This window comes from Meleagris gallopavo, chromosome 2, assembly GCF_905368555.1.
Source record: "Meleagris gallopavo chromosome 2, MGAL_WU_HG_1.1, whole genome shotgun sequence".
Classification (NCBI taxonomy): Eukaryota; Metazoa; Chordata; class Aves; order Galliformes; family Phasianidae; genus Meleagris; species Meleagris gallopavo.
Genome location: NC_139405.1, coordinates 18,252,399 through 18,275,284, shown reverse-complemented (window position 1 = coordinate 18,275,284; position 22,886 = coordinate 18,252,399). Strand labels below are relative to the sequence as shown.

General features: G+C 41.8%; 1 protein-coding gene across 2 annotated transcripts; it reads right to left on the bottom strand.

Moving 5' to 3' along the window:
* Positions 1 to 330: 330 nt before the first annotated feature.
* SLC30A10 (solute carrier family 30 member 10) lies at positions 331 to 21,574 on the bottom strand. Of its 2 annotated transcripts, none has more exons than XM_010706694.4 (4): positions 21,054 to 21,574; positions 9,064 to 9,147; positions 5,618 to 5,857; positions 331 to 4,872 (listed from the first exon to the last, which is right to left on the bottom strand). In XM_010706694.4, the coding sequence occupies exons 1-4, from the start codon at positions 21,496 to 21,498 to the stop codon at positions 4,397 to 4,399; spliced, it is 1,245 nt and encodes a 414-aa protein (XP_010704996.1). In that variant the 5' UTR covers positions 21,499 to 21,574; the 3' UTR covers positions 331 to 4,396. The 2 variants fall into 2 exon arrangements, with proteins under 2 accessions (XP_010704996.1, XP_010704995.2); XM_010706693.4 differs by lacking the exon at positions 21,054 to 21,574 and adding an exon at positions 9,358 to 9,927.
* Between the last annotated feature and the right edge of the window lie 1,312 nt (positions 21,575 to 22,886).

The window sequence follows — 22,886 nt, the reverse complement described above, 5'->3', positions numbered from 1 at the left end:
CTGAACAATAGAGAAAGCAGGAGATCTGGGGAGAGGCTAAACACTAAATCAGAAGCATCAACTAACAAAACTAGGTAGCAACACACAGCACCTGCACTAGGTTGCAGCCAAGATACCCATTTAGAGAGTCTATTGTGAGCTAAAAAATTCACTCCTGTGTTAGAAGAGGCTGGACTGCTCGCAGATGAAAAGTTTCTGGATGTCTGTCCACTCTTCATCTAAATGAATAACAAAATTTACATTAATAAGTTTGGTGGGTTAGGAGGAAAATTTACTCAAAGGTCTCAAAGTAGTCCAAACTGACAGCAGCTCTCCATTGCTACCATATATTAAGAAGAACAACAGGTTTATTTAAAAATGCACTTTATTTACAACACATTCAAACTTCATTTTGGAAAAAAATATAACTGTACATCAAACTTTCAGTTTTTCACTAACAGCGAATAAAACCATAGCAAGATTTACAACTCATTGGTTAGGCAATCATGGAAATTACATTTTGGCACATTATTTAAATCACATCATGAACAGAAAAACTGGAAGAAGTTTTAAGCAACATAACTCCATACCTGTAACAACTTCATACAGTGACATCCTCAAACCAAGGCATCACTATTTAAATAAAGTATTTAACAAAAGTGTTTCCATTGTACAGCAGAAAAAGAGAAACCTATAGAAATCTTCATAGTGCTTGGATTACCTTTTCAGAATTGTCCCCTCTACTCATTTTTCTAATGAGAGATCCAGATTTTCCCCTAAGGTGTTAATGAAAGACTAACAAACATCTCTGATTTCATTATACCTTCTCAGGTTCAGAAACCAACTTTCTTTAAAAAGATGTTTCCAGTGGAGTGCAGGGGAATTTAAATTATATATAATCTCAATCAGATGAGTCTTTAAGACAGCAGACTTCTACAGACCAAAGGACATTAAATACTCCTTGGAACAACTCACATCAAGCCATCCATCCACCGACCTTGGATTCAGAATAAAAGGGAACATTCAGAAAGGAAAGCATTAAAGTAGAACAGGAAAAAGGGAAAGCGTGAGAAGAACTAAACAAGGTCAACAATCCGTTTGCAATGATAAAGTACACCACGCAGCAAAACCAAAGGGGGTGAACTTGCATAAGTGCAAAAATTAAACCAGTAAGTACATAAAAGAGGTATTTTAAATCATATTATAGGTACATGTTCATGACCAGAAAGATAGCAAAGTTGATCTACTATTCTAAAGATTAAGAATAAATACGAACATTAAGAGGAAAAAAAATAATGATTTAGTTACAGGTCCAAAAAAAAAAAAAAAAAAAAGACAATACTGCTTAAAAAAAAAAAAAAGAAAAGAAAAGGCCAAGTTATTTTTCTTGAAGAGCAAAGGCAAGATTTGCACTTTGGAGAGTTGTAATTGAATGTACATGTTTGATGAAAGAACAACATATGACAAGGTGCCAAAAACTTGAATTCCATTCAAACAAGGCGAATTCCATTCAAACAAGGCTCATAACTGATGAAAGCCAGCCAATTGCCTTTGCATTCACTGCCATGTGAATTTATTCCAGATTTAACTCTTTCTCCAGAACTATTGCTAAAGCTAGCAAGTGTTCTGTTGCCCCACAACTAGGTCACATGTATGGCCAGTTATGGATCGGAGGATCACATAGCACGACAATGCAATTACGACAATGCAATATGCTACAAAGCTGAATTTAGAACAAGTGCCCATAAATAAGTGCAAATTCTGAAGTATATTGTACTTCAAAATGAGGTAAGCATACTTCAAGAGAATTGGAACACCAAGAAATTAAGGGAAATTAGCCAATATCAAATACATACTGATTGGAATGATGTCATCTATCAAAATAGAAAAGGACTACCCAGCAGAGCCTAGCTATCACACGTTTAAAACAGGAGAAAAATATTTTGTTGTTGAGCTGAAAGGAAGGCAAGAATACTGGGTCAAAAACCTTTGCTGGGTACCCTGACAGCCCCTACATGGAAAAAGCAAGGTTCACCTCATCACTGACATAACTCTGTTGGCTTTGCTTGCTAATAAAACTGCTTTGTTTTTTTAAATTTGCTCGTTTTCTAGACCTGAAGATTTCTACAGTCCTTGGTATTTTCCTATTTATTCACAGTACAGTCAACCAGACAAGAAAAATTGTTTAAGAATGTTACTTCATTGTATTTTCAAGTTACAACACTTCAAAAACTTAAAAAATAGATAACCACTGTTTCAATAAACACTGAAAAGATGAAGATGGTCTATTTCATCAAATGCCCAACATTACACACGCTCATTTTCTCTAATTCCAGAGTAAAACAATACTGACACTCCAACCATTAAACCATTTCATAAAATGCATATATAAAAAGATTACCTGATTTAAGAGACAAATGCATAATTAAGAAAGGGTGCTTGCTTTAGAGAGCATGTGAGCTGTAAATTCCTGCACAGATTTTGTCAATATTTTGGGAGCCTTCTATTTCAGTTCACAGAAAATAAACCTATATATTTGTGATAGAAATCTAAGCCCCTCCATTTAGATCTCATCACAGATGAAAATAAGGACAAGAAACCTGAAGTAAGGGCTGTCTTACTTCACTCCACATCCTTCCAAAGGACAGAGCAGTTCTTGCAGTGCTTGCTGATTTTCATCAATTTGTGCAAGAGCTGCAAAGCAAAACTCTGCCAACAGGATCAAACAGAATGGGAGGATCAATGTTTTAATGGCATTAGGATACAGATCAATTTTTATAATTAAAACCTATCGTAAAGGCTATAAATACTTTAATTCATCCAGGAACTGCTCAAGAAGGGTAAATACAAACCTAGAAGTGTGCTATTTAAGCTGTTATCACACTGCTTGAGTAAACACAATCTTCCAAGCAGCAAAATACCCTGCTGTGTGTTTGAATATTCACTGATTTAATGTAATCATCCTTACTAAGGAGTTGTCTGCTTCCAAGCCAGCCTTGCAAGGAGGCCCCACTATTTCCCCAGCCCAGCAGGAAAATGATTTGCCCTTTCTACTATGTTTTCCCTGAGTTAAAGAAACCACTATTTTATAAAGATGTCTTCACGAATAGCTTCCTAAATAGCCTGTCCAGGCCACACGGAGCACTGAAAAGCTGCTTTCAATTGCAAAAATGTATTTGAAAGTTCTGGAGGCTAAGAACTGCACTCAGCGTGGATTAGGTACTGGGTCCCCCCCTCCCAAAAAGCTGGAGAGCAGACCAAAATCCAACATTTGGTGACTGGGCGTGTCATCTTCAAAATGCACAACTGGGCAGGGAGAGGGCTTAGGTTTTTTTTTCAATAAATGAACAAATTAGGAATAAAATAGAAAAAGCTCCCAGATCTGTTCTTTTTTTAATATTAAAAAAGTTCCCTCTAAGTCATTATATTGTTTTAGAAAACTTCAAATGGAATTTCTCAATGAATATAAAATTGTGTCTCAATAATAGAATTGCAGAGTTTTAATTACTCATAATAGACATACCAGCTTATTTATTCAGCAAGGATAAGGGCAGATGCTAGAATTAAATATACCGCAATCGTTCCCCACAGTAATGAATTAACATCATCTGTTTCAACTTCTGTTGTTCGGAAGGGAGGAGCAGGGTAAGAACTGAGTTGTGTAATCATAACAGTGAACTAGATCAAAAGTTAATTGGATGACTGCTTGCATTTTCATTTGCTAGAATCAATATAGACAAGGCTAGTAATTCCTTACTTTCGTGACACAGTGCATGTTCTTAAGCATGAAGTATCTGTGATTAGGCTAAAGTTGCAGAATTACTATCAGAGAAGCAAGACCATCTCCTGCCCCGCCCCTAAATACAGAAGTCAAGAAAATAATGCAAGCCAACTATTCCCGAGTGCTCTCCCTTCCATCATTCAGACACCCTTAGTTTCATTCAGAAGCTTCAGAAGTACAAGTTACTGGCTATGCAAAGTTGGTTCTGAGGATCAGTAAAACATCTCTACTTAAGTCCATTATAAACACACTGTACTTCAGCCCAGTACAATCATTAACTTGCTACAGAGCTCTCAGGCAGCAGCTCATTTTCATTCCCAGCGGTACTGGCCATACACTGCAAGCATCAGAGTAGACAATAATACACCTCGCCCACTCAAGCAATAGGAACAAACACACAGTTTGATAAGGAACTGTGCTAGGCTGTATCAGAAAAAAATCTTAGATGAACGCAACACCTTTTATGGAAATATTAAGCCTCATCTCAGATGCGTGCTTTTTTGGTGAATTTTGGTTTACAGCTAAAGCACAGAAATCTTTTTGCCATACCACCTTCACCTACAGCCACTGCTGACACACTTCCTTGCCTGGACACATTTATTCTACGAAAACATTTTGCAGAGTAGACAGAATTGTTTAAAATCGTGTACTGCTTAACTGTGACTTGTCATCAGACACTTCCCCATTTTTCATGTCTTTAACACCATTCTCTGTCAGTGGAGAGTCAATACGGATTTCAACATCACTTTTACTTGAACCATTGTCTTTACGCTGTGCAGAAAGGCAGCTATCATTTTTTTCAGTATAACCATTAGTTTTAGCCAGTGGTGCTTCCTGTTGACTGCAGCAGAGCTGAGAGTCACAAGCTTTTGAGATGCAAGGTGAGCTGCACAGGACATTGGAGGTCTTGTGGTCAATGTACTCAGGTTGGATGGTCACAGAGTGGATCCCTGCTTCATGAAAAACCTTCCGTATTTTATAGGCAGCATCTTGGTAATCAGTAGGGGTTTGGCACTTCACATGAAGAGTAGCAATGTTCTTGCCACCTGCAAGCTCCCACACATGCACGTCATGAAGGCTGCTAACCCCTGGGATGCGAGCTAGCCTGTCAGCTGGAAAACATAAGAGAAAGGTGTTAGAACGTGTGGTGGTGTGCTGGTTAGTTCTCGTTGAGAACTAAGCCAAAAGGCAGCAGTCTCCAAGCAGTATTTTCTTAAGTACAGCTCTTTGAAAGACATCTCCTACCTACTGCCTTTGGTTCGCAAACACTATTCACCTAGTGTTATGAACCTAATAAGCAGGCCCTTGCCTTCTTTTTGGGCCCATCCCTGCCCAAGGACCATTTATCTTCAGTTTGTAGCAACAGTGCTGGAGCAGGACTCTTTTTGGCCAAGGCCCATATATTCTGATTTGTTTAATCCTGAGCATGTGGAATTCCAGAAAGATCCACTACACTACAACTAACCAGTGCAAACAGTGCCAGAGAACTACAAAAGTAAGCAGTCATAATGAATTTTAAGTTGTTTTGGAAGCCTTTCAGAAGACACTGCTGCAGTGTTGGGAGATACTGTAATTCAGTGCAGTTTCTTTCAAAATCACTCCACACAAAGCATTAGCAGCTCAAGACTGGGTATTTTTGATGTACTGTTGGAGTACCACATTCTCAAAATACATGCTTTCACTAATCCAGAGAGATTTGAGTCGTGTTGCTAGGATACAGGCATGCGACTATTTCACAGTTCTGAAGAACTTAGAACTATTATGAGTAAATAATCCAAGCATGTCATTCCAGAAATAATATATGCATTGAAATGTATCATTAAAATTAATAGCATTTCAACAACAAATGTGACTTACTCAGTAGTTGCATATTAACACCTTTGGGAACCATCTGCAACAAAATAATTGAGGTCTCTTTGATGAGTGGGAACGCCGAAGACAAGATTATGAACACCATAACTATTGTCAGGCTTGGATCAATGTAGCACTGCCAGTTACAGGGAGCACTAGCCTCCAGAGGAAGCACGTGGAAGATTGTAGCAGCAACTACCACAACAACAGATCCAAGTGCATCTCCCATAACATGCAAAAGAACACCTGAAATAAATGACAGCTGCCATTAGTCTTTTTTCTCCCCCAGCCCCATGAAAAAAAAAAAAAAGTGCAATATTCCAAACATTCACATCATAACTGGAGTTTTCAGTTACAGCTTTGAGAACATAGCAAAGAAAATACTGACTCTACAACACAGCTCTCTAAATAGGATGCATTACTAGGGCACGCTAACAACTGTAGTTCAACTGCAGTGCCATGGCAACAAAATGTGTCTTTGCCTAAATGCCCAGATTATTTAGAGATCCTGGCACATTCAATCTCAATTCTCAATTAAAAGTTGATGACTAAACCCTACCAATTCTACACGAGAAGCTAAATTAGTCAGAGATCACATCCAGGAAGTTATAATTATTCTCCTCCATCTGTTTCTACCAGTCTGTTGAAACCCCCCATAAATAACAAAAGTGAAAACTAAACAGTATCCATTCTTATGGTTTCAAGTGATTCCCACACTCAAGTTTTTTGGATCAAACTCAATTACTAGTTTAAACCCTTTTCCTACCAAAACTACTAGCCCTCAGACTCAAAAAAAAAAATAAATAAATAAATAAATAAAAATAAAAAATAAAAAAATAAAATAAAATCTGGTTCAACAGTTGGCTGCACTCAAGGTGAAAACAAACAGGCTCTTGTAATAGCACACTTTCAGCTATGATTCAAGAGTAATGACCAAAGCAGTGTTCTTGCTACAAATTTACAGTATTGTAAGAACAACTTTTGTTCTTCGTTTCTTTCTCTACATAATCTTGCCTCTTCTTGTCATTACCACGAAATACTGCATTTTTCCTCAGTCTTTACTATTCAGACTCATTACTTAATTCTAACCCATGCCTAATCTGTAGCATCTCTAAATATGATGTTGATTTCTTTGACTACACTTATTATTTAGAGCAAGTGACAGAACAATATAGGTAAATTCCTTTTAATATCCCTTATACAAGCACTTTCCAAAGCTACTTCCAATATACTATCCAATGTACTCCCTCCCTCCAGGCTAGAGAAAGTGCAAAAAATATCTCTATGAAACTCCTCTAAAACACAACTTAGAGTTCAGGCTCTTAAGATGCTGGGCATTGGGATTTATTTTTTAGAGCTAGAACCACATCCATACTGCTGCTTCATGCCAGCTCTGGGCAGGAACACAGCCCCTCTGCATGGGGAATGCAGGCGAAAGTTACTGGAGTTCCTTGGAATCACTGGGATAAGAAAGTAAATCTTGCACTGCATCCAGCTCTTTTTGCTGGAGTCAGGAGAGCTCTGCCCCATTTGGCAAACTCCCACACGGTTCTATTGGCCGTAACAGTGTTGCAGTGTTTCCTCTTTCATTTATAAAATAATCTGGATTCAGTGCCTGCCCTCAGCTGCTGCACTAACAAGAGGGATAGGCAGGATGCTACAGTAACTAACAAGAGAGCTGAGTTCTAAAGGAATAAGTGTTTCAGGAAGACATTTTTTGAATTAAGAAATAAAGTAAGCATGTCAATTCTAATATATTAGAATTGAGTGTGCTGAGTTTGGAAAATCCTTACTGAACTGACAGGCAGACTTAACATGATTAATGCAAATGGCTTGGTTATGCATCATATAATGAACCCATTTCCATAGGCCACCAAAGCTATGGCTATAAAACAGAAAAGGTTTTTTTTATTAAATAAAGCTGATACAATGAAATTATAGATAATATAGCTCCCAACAGCTTGTGTGGCATAGTCTGAGCTATTCTGCATGTGCTCGAGATGTAAAATGGAATAATCTTAGCTACAGTAAGTAATCCAGATATGCAGAATATCTGGATTCCTGTTCCTAACATTTTTACAGCCATGGAAGCTACTGCTCTGCCAACCTTTCTGCCCAGCCATGCTTTGCAGGGAGACCCTGACTCTACAACATACAAACTTTTTACCAAGTGGTTATAGCTATATAACTTACAGTAGCAAAACAAAAGCAGATTTTGAATAATTCTCTTTCTACAAATCAAACACTGGTAGCTTAAAATAACTGATACAAACCCTCCTTATCCTTCAGACATTTTTGACACTTTTCAGCATCAGAATACTGAAACAGCATCGTTCAGACAAGCAAAGACTTCCCTAAAATATACTTGTTTGTTTCTTATTCTCCTTTTCTCTACCCCTGAAGATGACAGTCTGCTCCAGTACTTAGCACTCTAACACCATAAAATCCAGCAGTGCTTATGCCTAGCTATTCAGGCAAACATTCCTCTAGCATGTTGTGTAGTTTGCCAGGTGTACTCCCCTACACACACATTTGCATAACTCTGAAAACACATTTGAAGGACACACACACACACCTAAAAGCTGGATGCCTGACTGCGATGACAGCCTCTTGGGCTGAAATCATGTGACGTCAACCCACTTGGCTCTAGAGGAACATCACATCTTCTCAGATGCTGATATGTGACCATAGGAAACCTGTCTTTGTCTTTGTAGCAGCTCTCTCCTTGAAGGACAAGTCATTATGAAATATACTACTTGGGTCCTGTGAGAAACAGGCATTTGGATACGTATGTACATGAACACATATACAAAGGGAATTGGTTAATTTATCCCTGGAAATAACCATAACGTTTCTCTCTATGGATAACAAGACAGCTGCCAAAGCATGACACAGAGGGGGATGACTCTGCCCCAGCTTCTCTCAGGGAAAGGTTCATAGTTCAAGGACCTGGAAAAACACATGCAAAGCTACCAGTTTCAGCACTTTTCTCCTCACATGGACTGCAAACCTTGGGATTACTAACAATGGGATTTAAATAAATTCTTTTTTCTGCCTAAAAGCATTTAGAAGTGGAAAACTGCTCAATCAGTCATGTAGTGACATCAAAGAAAAGCCTCACAGATGCCTGCTTAACCTTCCTATATGGTCTCTAGCAGCCTGTGCTCAGTGCAAGGAGCTTTGCCTCTTTCCAAAAAGTCAGGATCACAGAACCACTGAATATCTTGAGCTAGAAGGGAATCACCAGGGTTATAAAGTCCAACTCTAGGCTCCACACAGCACCAACCAGAATGCAAACCCTGTGTCTGACAGAATTACAGCCCAGCTGCAGTCATCAAAAGAATCACAGTGCAATCACTCAGAGCCAAGGCAGCATCACAGCAACCGCTGTCACCTCGTTATCTCTCACAGCCTGCAAGTGCTGAACGTTAGGACAGCATTAGTTACCATACCTCTGATGTTCAAAGCTTCGGACTTTTTCTCTACTTTCCTCCCAGGCCCCTCCTCAGGGCTTTTTTGGTCATTAGGTGATTCACCTGCATTCAAAGAAGAAACGCTGTGTTGTGTATAAGTTCTACAAACAGAAAAAACATCAACCTTCTCACAATCAAGTTCTTTTCAGAAGGAAACGACGAGCACAGCCCCAGCGCTCCCTCCCCCAGCACAAAGTACAAGGTGAGACGGGCACGGGGCCGGGAGAGAAGGGGACAGCGGGACGGGGAAAGCGGGGTGCAGCCGAGAGGCACCTGCTTCGGCGGTGCCATCCGACGGCCCGACCGCCCGCCCTATCGGGGTCTCGGAGCGGCGGCAGCAGCGGCAGCAGGCGGCCCAGTTCTGGAAGACGAGCAGCCCCACCAGGTTGACGGCCAGCCCCAGGGCACCGACGATGAGCACCAGTTGGGCGTCGTCGATGCGCTCGGGCCGGGCGAGGCGCAGCACGGCTTCCACGAAGATGGTGAAGCAGAGGGCGGTGAGGAAGACGGCGTTGCTGAGGGCACCCACCGCCTCGGCCCGGCTGTAGCCATAGGTGGCGCGGGGGCCTCGGCGGGAGCGGCGGGCGATGCGCCCGGTGGACAGCCCCACGCAGAGCGAGATGAGATCTGACAGCATGTTGAATGAGTCGGACACCAGCGCGATAGAGTTGCCCATGTAGCCTGACACCAGCTCGGCCACGAAGAAGCCGGTGGTCAGCACCAGCATGAAGATGAGGCGGCACGTCTTCCCGGAGTACCGCCCCATGGCGGCGGACACCGGCACCCCTCTCCACGCTGGGAGCGCCGCTGCGGCCTCCGCCGGCCCTTAACGCCGCCAGGCGCCGCCCCGCGCCCAACCCCGCCCGCCGCCCCGCTCCGCCCCGCCCCGCCGGGGGAGCGCCGCGATGGGGCCGGGACGCGGGGAGGCGGCAGGCGTGGGGCCCCGAGCTGCCCCGCTGTGGAGAGGGGGTCACGGTGCCGTGTGCCTGGGCTTGGTCAGCCTGGAGAAGAGAAGGCGATGGGGAGACCTCGTTGTAGCCTTCTTGTGCTTGTAGGGAGCTTACAGACAGGAGGGAGACCGACTTTTTATGTGGCCTGATAGTAATAGGACAACGGGGAATGGATTTAAACTAAAAGAGGAGAGATTTAGGGTAGGTGTTAGGAAGACATTCTCTACTCAGAAGGCTGTGAGGCCCTGGCACTGCTGCCCATGGAGCTGTGGTGCTCCAGGCCAGGTTGGATGGGGCCCTGGGCAGCCCTGCCTGCAGCTGGAGGATGAGATGATCCTTGTGGTCCCCTCCAACCTAAGCCATTCTACGATTCTTCTCTTTCTAGACTTTTTAATTGCAGTGGTTCTTGGGCACACAAATGTCAGAAGAAACCTGGTGACCACACAGCATTGAAAAGTGATGGGAGCAACCAGGTGATTGAGTAAAGGAGGCTTCAGGAGATTAGGCCACTCAGCTACTCCGTCCTCAAAAACAACAGCTAATGCCACTAATGCTACCAGATTTACAGGGGTCCTATCCAGGACTTGGGATCCCCTCGTGTTTTTTCTGTTTGACATCAGAAAAGAAATGTATTAGAAAAAAAAAAGCTTATTGTAAAGACAAATGCAGTAGTGGAGCAGGTAGTATAATTACATCGACACACATTGCAGCTCTAACATTAAATCTGCCAACATGCAATGAGAGATTTTAAACAGTAGTGCCAAATAAAAAAGCAGTATAATTGATCTAGAAGGAAAAAAATAAAAATAAAAAGAGACCAAATAAAAGCATATACAAGTGATAGGAAGAAATAGATTACAACTTCTTTGATAACAAATGCTACCTCTGGCACTTCACAATCAGAAAAATCACTGAATCCCGACTCACTGAAGCTGCATAGAACTGGAATGAATTACCAGCAGACTATAGGACTGTGTGTAACGTGAGCTGGAACATCATTAATCCTCCTCTGCAAAATAGACATTAATTCTCTTTGAAAAATATAACGTGTAAGAGCCCGGAACTCACTTCAAAAACACGAAAATATCGCAGTTGCTTTGAAGAAATAGCACTAAAATGTTATTTTCACCAAATAAGGCTGTGACTAAGTGCTGTCGGATGGAGCACAATTAAGGATGACTCACTGAACAAGATAGGAGCAGCACATGCTGAGAGCCTTGGCTCTGCACTGATCCTTCCTCCTCCTACAGGGCCTTTACTCCCACCCCACTTCTACTTTCTGTCCTCTGAGCACTTAGCCAGTGTTCCTTTGGACCTGATCACATTCTCCTCTTTCCTGACTTCTGACCAGTTATTTAGGCAGGCCTCTCCCTTTGCCCTGTGGCTGTCGTAATGCCTCTTGGTATTGAGGCCACATGGGCCTCATGGCCCACGCATTCTGTCTCCCCAGGTCCATTCACCAGGGCACCGCAGTCACCTCAGCCCTACCTAAAAGTGCTGATGAGAGGTGCAAAGAGGGCCTTGAACACCTGGCACATGAAAAAGCTGGAGCTCACAGGCATGCTGTGCATCTCTGGCATTCAGAAGGAAAGTTGCCTTATGTGTAAGAATTTTACCAATTCCTGCTTCTGTTTATGGACAGGAAACAACAGCAACAGGATTTCTAGCAGTGTTGTAGGTCAAAATGAAGTTGATGAATAATACAGAAAGAACTGGACAACCTTTTGTAAGCCTCCTAAGTAAGACTTGTTCAAGCCAAAATATTTAGAAACAGAGTGAACAGGAATGTTTAGGTGGATTGTCCCGTAGGAAGTCAGCCCCTTTAGCCAACAGTCTCCCCCAGCTCCCGGCTATATGAAATGCTCAGGTAGCAACCAAAGCAGGATAACCATATATGCTGCTTGCGCAGGCTACCATTTTTTTTAATTTTTTTAACATCCCACTAAGCACGTTCCTTACAGCAGGTTGCACAGCAGGTAGGCATCCAGACAGGCTTTGAATATCTCCAGAGAAGGAGACTTCACAACCTCTCTGAGTAGCCTGTTCCAGAGCTCTGTCATTCTGACAGTAAAGAAGTTCTTCCTTTTGTTTTATATAGAACTTCCCGTGTTCCAGCTTAAGCCCATTGCCACTGAAAGGAGCCTGGCCCCAACCACCTGCCTCCCACTGATTAGATATTTATAAGCACTGATAAGATCCCCCCCACAGCCTTCTCTTCTCCAGGCTGAACAGCCCCAGGTCTCTCAGCGTTTCCTCATACAAGAAATGCTCCAGGCCATCTTTGTGGCCATCCACTGGACTTTCTCTAGGAGATCCCTGTCTTTCTTGAACTGAGGAGCCCAGAACTGGACACAGCACTCCAGACGTAGCCTCACCAGGGCAGAGTACAGGTGTGGATCACCTCCCTTCATCTGCTGGCCACGCTCTTTGTAATACAAGCCTGGGATACCATTAGCCTTCTTGGCCACAAGGGCACACTATTGGCTCTCCCATTTATTTGTCCAGCCTTTCTCACCAGTGTCAACACATCTACCCTAGCACGAAGCATCCATCTCTGTCTCTGTTTTGGACCTGGATCCTGCTCACTTCATTTGCTGTACCTTAGTTCTTGTTTCAGAGGACAAAATGAACAGTGAAGGACTATTGGCCTTCCTTTTGCCACTCATGTTTTTGTGGACTGTGATCACTTCTACCTTGATTTACCACTTTTCAAGATGGCAAGTTAACATCTACTTAATTGTTCTCTGCAAGGAAGTCATCACCAGCAGTGGAAAAGAAAATATCACTATATTAGGAAATACTAGACAATAACAACAGCAGTAATAATAATCACGTTTTTCCACTGCTGAATGAAGAACAAAATTAACATTACTCACAGCCTTGTGTTGCTATAGAATTTAGATAGTTTTTAAAAATTGCAAAAGTAAAGAATTAATTATGGACAGTGTAATTAAGAGAGATCAGCTAATTGTGCTTATCAAAGTCCTAAGTGAGATTACTTTTCAACCCAACATAGAAGTAAGATGATTTATGAAAGCTATTTCAAGAACTATCTGGAAGAAACCAAAGGATGAAAGAAACAAACACCCACACAACTGTATGTCAGGAAGAAGAGTCATGCCGCTTGGAGACTAAAGTGAGAAAACTAGTACACTTGCACTGAAAAGATGAGGCTGATGTCGGGCATGTCACATGTAAAGACAGCATCCCAATCTGTAAGAGCCCACAATCCAGCGGGTGGGTGAGATTGGACCTTTGCACTTGTGTTTCTCCTCTCACACAGAGCCCAAAGCATCTCCACTCCCAGTGACAGCCTTGAAAGGTTCTTGTTTGCATTTCACACAGCAAATTGCTCCGAGAGCCTTTGTAAGATGGTCTTCTTTTGTGAAGCTTGTTTCTGTTAATTAGGAATATTGGGTAAAATCCATAACTAACCTAAACTGAAGTAATGTGGTTAGTTCCTGTCACAGATAAATTTGACCTCAAGATGAATCACAAAAGAAACACCACCAAACCTCAGTGCAGAGGACAGCTGTTATGAGACCACTCTGTTTGAAGGTCTTTTGTTCCAGGTTGCTTGTTCATTGCATTTTTATCTGATCTAATTCTAGTTAGAGTCAGAAAGGGGGGTTATTTTGGCACACACCAAAGAACTGAAGGACTGGAAAGCCATTAAATCTGCTTTATTCCAGGCAGCGGATTCCTAAAAGGTGTCCCTTCAGTACAGCTCAGCGGTTGGCATGAGAGCTTGGTCAGCCTGCCCTGTGCCGTGCAGAGGTCATGGCTCTTCCCAACAGGGCTGGATATGTCCGAGGCAGAGAGCACCTTTTACTTATTTTAAGACATATCCAGTCAGTGTGCTCTAGCACTGGGCTAGTGCTTCCCTGAGTATTTCAACTACTTGATAATTCATTTAGAAGTGATTCATTCACTTCCAAAAATGTGCAGTTCTGCTAACTTTCCCAAAGCTGTGTATTCCCATATAACCTTTCCAACCCCGATTTAATTTTGGTATCAGGCAGTAACGCAGCATGTTGCAAAGGTCATGTAGAGGAGTCAGCTAATCACTGATTTCATCATCATAAATTATACTGAATCCCACTGCAAAAACTTCGTTTTCTGTCCCAGCAGCATTTCTTGACTGAAGCTGATATCAAACCTGTGCATGCAGTAAACTATGCAGAATAACTGTCCAAATAAAACAACAATCAACGTATATAACATATATAATGTGTCCTTAAAGTTGCCTGTTGTATTTAAGTGGTTTATGACTTTGGACTCAGTTCTGTTTCAGTCCTTTTATTTCCTTACAGCTCACCACAAATACTGTGACGTAACTAGCCAGCCCATCTGCGCCATTACTATGAAGCTGGTTCAAGGTTGAGAGCAAATGTAGGTAATCAAAGTTCATTAGTACCAGTACTGTTGGAATCTAGGTTCACAAGTTTTGATCTTATCCTTATGCAATTATTTAAACCATTCAGGGATGCTTTTCTGTCTTTCCTGATGGACTTAAAAATTTTCAGTCTGCATTTTCCATGTTGGCCAAAAGGTAGCCCCAAAACATTTGCTTCTACCTGTTTGGATACAAAATTTTCTCTCAAAAAAAGATTGCGGGCAGTAAAATGTCTCTCTTTAGATTAGTGTTTGAGGCTTCTTAGAAGAGAATAAAGCATTAAAAAAAAAAAAATCTAAAGAAAATTAAGAGAAGCATGCTGCTAAATAGACTTACACAGCCTCTTCCCATCTGCTTTGTCTTTCTTAAAGACTGGACTAGAGCTTCAGTTAACACAAATTAACACAGATCTGGTTAACTTTTGGGATAACTGCTCAGAATAGCTTTGAAAGGCTTTGGTGAGGATTATTTGTCACATTGTTAAACTAAAGACGACCTGCAGAAAAGATGTATTCAGTCTTAGCTATCTGATAAACAATTTAATTCAAGATTTCCTTGCTTTCTTATTCTATTTGAGAGCTCCATCTCCAATGATGCTGTGGAAATCAAAGCCAGAAAGTCTAGATATGGAGTTACAGTAGGCTTTGGTTACTGCCATACCAATGCACTAACACCTGTGATAATTACGGGGCTAAATCCATATACTGTTTGACCCTTCGTCTATACAAATTACTCTAGTGAGCATCTAGGAATTGGATTTTGTGGTGCAACTACACTGGAAGCATAAATCAGTGAGGATTCATTGTGTGACTCGTTGTTGGTAAACGAGTGCTGCACATGTGACAAGAATTTCTATGGGCTATTGACCATTCTTTATGAAGGTCCCCATGCCACTGGGCTGGCACAGTCTGGCACCCTTTCAGCAGTACCTTTGAGAGAAAAACCTGTCCAGGCCAGGGAATGCATTTTTCTCTTCTTAAATGGTAATGAATAAAATGGCTTTAAGCATTCATACGGAGACTTCTGCCTTCCAGGGACAGAGCAATTTCATGTATTGGGCACCAGTATCCTCTGTCCATTTTTCCTAGCAGAAAGACAGCCAAGTCAGTCACGTCACATTTTCATTACGTCTCTACAAATGGAGATAAAGGAACAGTCCCTTTAGAGAGTCTGTGGGATCTGCAGCTCAAGTCACTTTGTAAGGCAGATTTCATGAGAAGAGGATGGAAAAAGAAACTAAGTATACATATTTTCACATAGCACGGGTCACACAGCAGCATAGCTCCACCTTTAAAGTAGTTTTGAGCATTTAAAAATATTTCTAATCCCCAGAGCACTTTTGTCTCTGGCAGTATACATTACTGGGTCTGTTGAGTCAAGAGAGAGCAGAGAAAAATTGTTTTTCAATATCTGCACAGCTCACCTGGTCTCCTCTGGGATGCCCCATGGCATTAAGATACAGGTCAAGCAGCCTCCTGTTCACTTCTTTTGGCCTATAAATGTTCTCACATACCCTGGGATCAGTATGTTTGCAACAATATACACAAAAATTGAGTTCAGAACGTTACAGCAATGAAGCCTTCCCAAATCACCCAGCCAGTTAAAGCTGGTCCCTCTCTTCATCTCACTTCATTCACACACATAAATCCCCAACACACACCCCTACCTACAAAAGCCTGGAAGAAGAGATATGCCTCACAGCGAGCTTCAGAATAAACAATCTTAACTCTGCATAGGGTCCAGGAAAAGAAAGAAGGCATGTTTTCCATTTAAATGACTGCTAGCTTACATGTCACTTCTTATCTGAGAGGCAGGTTGCTGGTGCAGAGTGAGATAGGAGAATGGAGATCCAATGGTCTTATCATATAAGAAGCTCACACACATCTGCTACATTGTGCCTACCAACATAAAATTAAGCCACTTGGCTGCAAACATAGAATGTGTTTTGTTTAGCGAGTTGTGAACTGTGTGAGGACCGTGAGTCTTTTTGTTAGAAGACTAGAATGGTTTGGTTTATTACAGCCCCAGACACTGCAGGCATGGCTCATTATCAGACAAGTGAGGCAGTGTCGTCTTCTGTCCCTGCTTCCCCTCTGTACAGATCACAGGACAACAGGACAGATGTTTTCTCCACGTTAAATCTTTATTCATTTTCTCACGACAAAACAACAGAGAATTACTACAGCCAGACTAACATGGTGCTTTTCAAACTGCGGTCCCCTAAGACCTGAAAATCCAGTAGAAATGACTAGAAGAGACAATTGCACTGAGCTACACAAACAGAAGTAAGCTGATCTGTGTATTCAGTGAAAATGACTTCTGCATTTTTATGACACACTATAAAGGGTATGGCCAGTATTAAAGCTGTCTGGTATTTTATTATAAGAGCCTGAGGTTTTTTTCAGCTGCTTATTACACCGCCATAATCTTGATTTCTGTGCCAAATCTTTCTGTGTAAGATACTGAACCTCAAAAATGGTCAGAAAACTGGCTAAAGCTGCTCTGTCATTTCCAACAGCAACAGTAAGAGAAGTATTTTGTGAATGTTAAATTCTGGCAGAAGTTTCTCAGGGAAGCTTTAATATTTCTACTTTTTAGCAAGCCTTTCCTGCATTCTCAGTCAAACCAATAATCGCTGCTGCCTTCCACATTGCTATGGTCAGCCCAGCTGGCCCACGCACCTCTGCACAGCAACTCCAGGAGAATGCAGAAATATTTTATGCCTGTAGTAGCTGCTCTAGGCAAGTAGCAAGAGAAGGAAGAGGGGCACGATCTCCCTGTACTCTTGCTGACCTCTACCTTTAGCACTCATGGAGCACAGAGAACTAGACTGCCTGACTCGAGCAGGAATGGACCGAGATGTACACCTCGGAGATAGAAACAAAGGAGAATGCAGTAGATGATCACTTCGGAACTGGACAGAGAATTAAAGGGCAGCAAGAATCAGAGAAAAGACAGGAGAAAGGGGAAGAAGTGAGAGGCCTATGGCTGGAGGGGGTCAGTGGGACCTGCCCATAGGAGCAGTGCAGAGGCTGTGGCAGCAACTCAAAAAAAAGCACACTTTTTTTTTTTTTTTTTTTTTCTTGACAAGAGTACTTGTACTAAAATAAGAACCTGAGGAGAAGATGCCACAATGAGCTGAACAACGAGAAGCACAGCAAGGGAGAAAGATGGGGAGATATATAGGTGCTTGTGAGCAGCACTCTCAGGGCCCACTACCTCGTAGATCTAGCCTACAACAAACATTGACTGAACTCTTGCTGTCTGAAATGCTCTATTTTTCACATGGAACTTTTCAAAGAAAGCGAACAATCACCTGGAAGAGAGAGGAGGGTTGTTTAGATCAACCCCCTGCTTAGGGAACAGAGATTTGAAGCAAGGTAAGAGGAGGTCTTCTCTGTGAAACTTCAGTCTACAGTGATCACCGAAGTCAGAAGATTGCACAGGAGTCACCAAGGGTATCGCTTGCGCACAGCTGGATTGCCCCAGTGAGGTTCAGAGATCATGACCATCCCCTTCGATTTCTGCTAGAAGTGTTGACACACTAGAAAATTTGCCTCGACAAATATCTTATATGCAAGATAACCGAGTGAGATTGAATCCCTCTTGTTTCATGTTTCATATATATTTATATACATACACATACATATAGGCTGAGAGAGCTGGGGCTGTTCAGCCTGGAGAAGTCTCCAGGGAGACCTGATAGCAGCCTTTTAGTATCTAAAGGGGTACTATAGAAAGAAGGGGACAGACTCTTTAGCAGTGTCTGTTGCGATAAGACAAGGGGAAATGGTTTCAAACTAAAAGAGGGGAGATTTAGACTGGATATAAGAAAGAGGCTTTTTACAATCAGGGTGGTGAGGCACGGGCACATGTTGCCCAGAGACATCCAAGGTCAGGCTGGAGCACCCTGATCGATCTGTAAGTGTCCCTGGTCACTGCAGGGGATTTGGACTAGATGGCCTTTAAGGGTCTCTTCCAACTCAAATGATTCTATATATACACAAGTAGGTTGCTCCTAAAATAATCTCTCCTAGTTATTTCCATGGAAACTATAACAGATACAAAGAGCACAATATCACTATTTGATAGAGCAAATACTCAACTACAAAACCCTATTTTTCAACAGTCACCACCATTAGCTATGCATCGTCACCATGCTCAAATATGTACCAGAGGAGGTGACATGCTATCATTATTGTCACTGCTGAGACACACCACTCACCACCTCACTGTGCTCCCATCTACTGTTTGGTCTTCATAAATGTTCAGCAAGTGCTGATGAGTGTCACAATGGGTGCCATTTTTTCAGCTTGGAGGAATTCAGTGACATTCCTTTGCTATATACGCACTTACAAGTGAGTCACCATTTTGTCAGACTGCCCTTCTGCTGCTGTCTGTTGCATGGCAGCAACATGAAATGGGATATTGGCAGGAAAGTTCAGTCTCTGCTGCCATACCACCAACACCCACCTCTGATATCATAAAATGGGAGGCATTACTTTCGGAGCAGCCCTTTTATTATTATAGGCATATAAAGCACATGCATACGCTTTTAAGACTAGAGGTTTTTGAGGAATAACATCTTAAAAAGTTACAAATCCTACTCATATTGAATGTGGAGAGAATTAGAGAAAATAAATATGAAAATCCACCTAAACTGGAATTAAAAAAATCAAGTCATAGAATCCTGGAAAGGCTTGGGTTAGAAGGGACCTTAAGGATCACCTAGTTCCATCTCCCTGCTATGGGCAGGGACACCTCTGACTGACTAGGTTGGCCCAGAGAGAAAATGGTATTGCTTTGCTATTACTGACAGAGAAGAATAAAGTTACCAGAAACAGAGACAAAGCCACAGACACATGTATGTGCTCAGTTTATGAGATGGTACAACTGTCATCCCTATCTTACGTAACTGAAATACAACCGAAAATAACACAGAGCTTCTAGGCATTTCCAAGAGCAGAATCTGGACGTGTGTCCACAGGAGGGAGAGGGATGGCTACGCAGACATACTGAGTTGTTGGAAGCAGCAAAACCAGCATTTACCTATGCAACTGCATTAATTTCTGTTAATTCCCTAGTTGCCTGACACTCTCCTTCCATGTCTGTAAGTGCTGATCTGTTTCTCCTCCCTGACTGCACCCAGAGACACAATTTTCTTCTAGGGTGAAACAGACTTTCTTCCAAGAAACCATCACAAACAGAGGTTAAGCTGTTGCAAGGAACTGGTGACAGTCTGAAAGCTAAAAACCCCAATAAGTCCCTTTGCCACCTATATACTACTATGGCTTTTTTCTAAGAGAAGCTTAAATTTTAAAGAACTGGGCGTCTAAACAAACAGGCAGACAAAATAAGCTATACATGTGGCTGTGGTGTTGCACACCAGTAAGGTTGTACCTTTATTAGTAAGTAGAGGTAGTTTTAATAATGATTAGAAATATTTTCCACTATTTTCCATTAGACATTGAAATATAAACTGACAGACTTTAATTTCAGCCCAGGTTTACAAGAACCTCTAAAGCCCTGTGCAGCCTTAAAATCAAATATAAAACGTATCATTTATCACCTGTAGCAGTACATAAAAACAGCAGCTTTTATATGGGTCTCTCAGCTTTCCCCCAGGATGTCCAATAAATGTTTTGCAAATGCCTGGTTCCTATCCCAACTGGAATATTCCTATTTTAAAGAATTGTGTTTGTATGTATATGCACGTGCATGTAAATTACATCAAATAAATGAGGCATTTTTCTGCAATAATAAAATAAAGAGTCCCCATCCCTTTGGATTTGAAATTCCTATGCTGTGATCTGAAATCTGAAAATCATATTGCGGAAAAAAAAAAACCAAACTAAAAGGTGAAACCCTCCATGCACTCAACTTTTGCAAACTCTTGACGGAGCATGACGGGCTGTTTGCAGTCAGTGAGATTTTTGCAGCCATGTGGTGGAAAGATTTAGGTCAGAGAACCACTGCTTCTCCCTTCTCTCCTTAAAGCTCGTGCTAATGATCAATAGCAAAGAGTCTTTCAGCTCTGTATCCACAAGTTTTTCAGAATTCAAATACTCTCAGAATAGTTGTCTTTAACCGACTAATCTCAAATTAAAGAAGGCTGAGAATCCCCTTTTGCCTTGACCTATTATTTTGACTTGTACAAAATATACCTCTCGAAAGATAACCAGGTCCTGGACAAAAGTTAGAACAGAATTACTCAATTAGTGGCAGTTATTGGTTGTGGATAACTGACATTTCAGAAGTAGTTTTTTCCTAATAAGTATCTCCTTATGGTCATAGCACATCTGTACAACACCTTGTCCCATGTTTGGCTAGCCAGAGGAGTAAGAGGAAAATGCATCTTGCAAATCACTGTTCTCTACTTAAAGCCACCAAATACACCATACGTTATTTACTTAGAGGCACATGTAGTTACAGCTGCCTTACAGAATAAGCAGGAAACACGTACAGGTTCAGACACAACATCCATTACCTTGCTAACCAAAGAATGAAGAAAACCATGGTGTGGTACTCACTCATCTCAGAAAAGCAGTAAATAGTCTCCACACAAGTCAGTAATTAGAAACATAGAAGGCTGAGATGTAAAGTGGCTGCGTTAGATTATTTACCTGTTTCAGGGTCTCCTTGAGGTGCACGACAGAAACAGCAGTCCATGAAGAGAATATAGTTGAACACATTGAAGGACAGACCTACGATCCCGACAATGAGGACAAGCAGTGCTTTCTCTGTCTTCTGAGGGTTGATGTACCTCTTGATTGCCTCAACGAAGATGCTGAACATGAGAGCAGTGGCAAAAACAGAGTTGCCAAAGGCTCCCAGCACATCTGCCCGGCTGAAGCCGAAAGTGTTTGCCTTGTGCCATCTGATGCGACTGAACCTCACACCGAGCAAACCGATGATCATGGAGATGAAGTGAGAGAGAACCGCGAAGGCATCTGAAGCTAAGGAAAGAGAATTGCCAATGTATGCTACTGAGATCTCGACAGCAAAAAGAGCGATGCTTAAAAGGGACATAAAGATGAGCCTGCTGCTCCTCCCTGAGTAGCGACCCATCTCTCCAGCTCCCTTTCTTTCAGGCTGCGGTTCTGCGGGACTGAGCTGTGCGAGGGACGATTCACTTCTGCGCTTCTGCCCTCCACCTGTCAGTGCTGCTCACATGCATAAGCCGCTTTTATAGGCAGCGGTAAAGCCATAAATCAGTTTAAAGGGCATGTTAGCAACATTCTTCATGTGAAGGCAGCTTAAAGGCTACACTCCTGTGAGTGCCCCACCCTCAGATGCTTTTTTTCATGCAAAACTAAAACCAAAATAAGCTAGGCTACCGGGAGCGTTGGTGCTTGCTGCTGAACCCAATGACATCAAAAATAAGCCCAGATAGGAGAGTTAGGAAGGTGGCTCAGAATTTTAATCAGCTGTAGAAGAAATTTCTTTTAGATAGAAACATCCTCTGATATCTGTTTTGTACATTTTTGTTGTCAGTAGCTTCAGGACTAATCCTATGTACTTGAAATCCGTGCTTGGTTGACATTACTTCTAAGAACGCAGTGAACATGAACTGCTTGGGTAGGTAGTTGAAAACGTCTAAAGACAAGGGATTTGTCTTCCCATTTTAGCAACCTAGAGTTCTCAAATGCTTGTAATTTTGGCATGTTCTAACATTGCCCATGGAAACAAAGCCAGGCTGGAAGCCATTTTCTAAACATGCTGCCAGTAAATATAAAGGCTGAACAATAAAGCCAAAGTGCATTATTTATTTCCCATTTACAAATCCCTGCCCAATTCAAAACGCTATCATAATTCTCTTACACTTGCAAGGAAAAGAGAAAGATGTGAGGAAAGCGCAACAGAAGTTAAGGGGAAACTAAGAGATGCAGAAGTTCAGGTTTATGCCTTATGCCATTTCTGGAACAGATCAAAAAGAACCTGAAGCAGACCCCCTTCTTGTCAATCATTGCGGTGAATGTAACGTTGCTGGTTTTGCACACTCCCAAATCCCAGAGGTTAAGGAAATCTGGCCACTAAAAGCACACCAGGCAGTATAGATAAGAACGAGTGCCTTCCTTGAAAAGTTTATGATCCAGTTTTTGTTTGTTATGTCCATCTGTGTAGATACATACACACAGTTACAAGATAAAACGGAAGGAAATGGCATGCGGTACCTCCGAAGACAGATAAGATAATAACATTGATAACCTGAGCTGACCAATTGTCCTTGCTGGCCTTAGACTTCCCAAGGTGAATTAACTCAAGGTAAAAAACTCAAACACTCATCTCCACTTTTTTTTTTTTTTTTTAAACTTTTTTCTCGTATGATTCAACAGCCAAAATATTTATGTTTAAAGTTCAGGCTGCTATGCTAGAAGCAGTGCCTGCCAACAGATGTAATTTTTAACATTTGGCTATTTGTCTACCTAAACGTCGCAGCCACGGCTCTTGAGGTT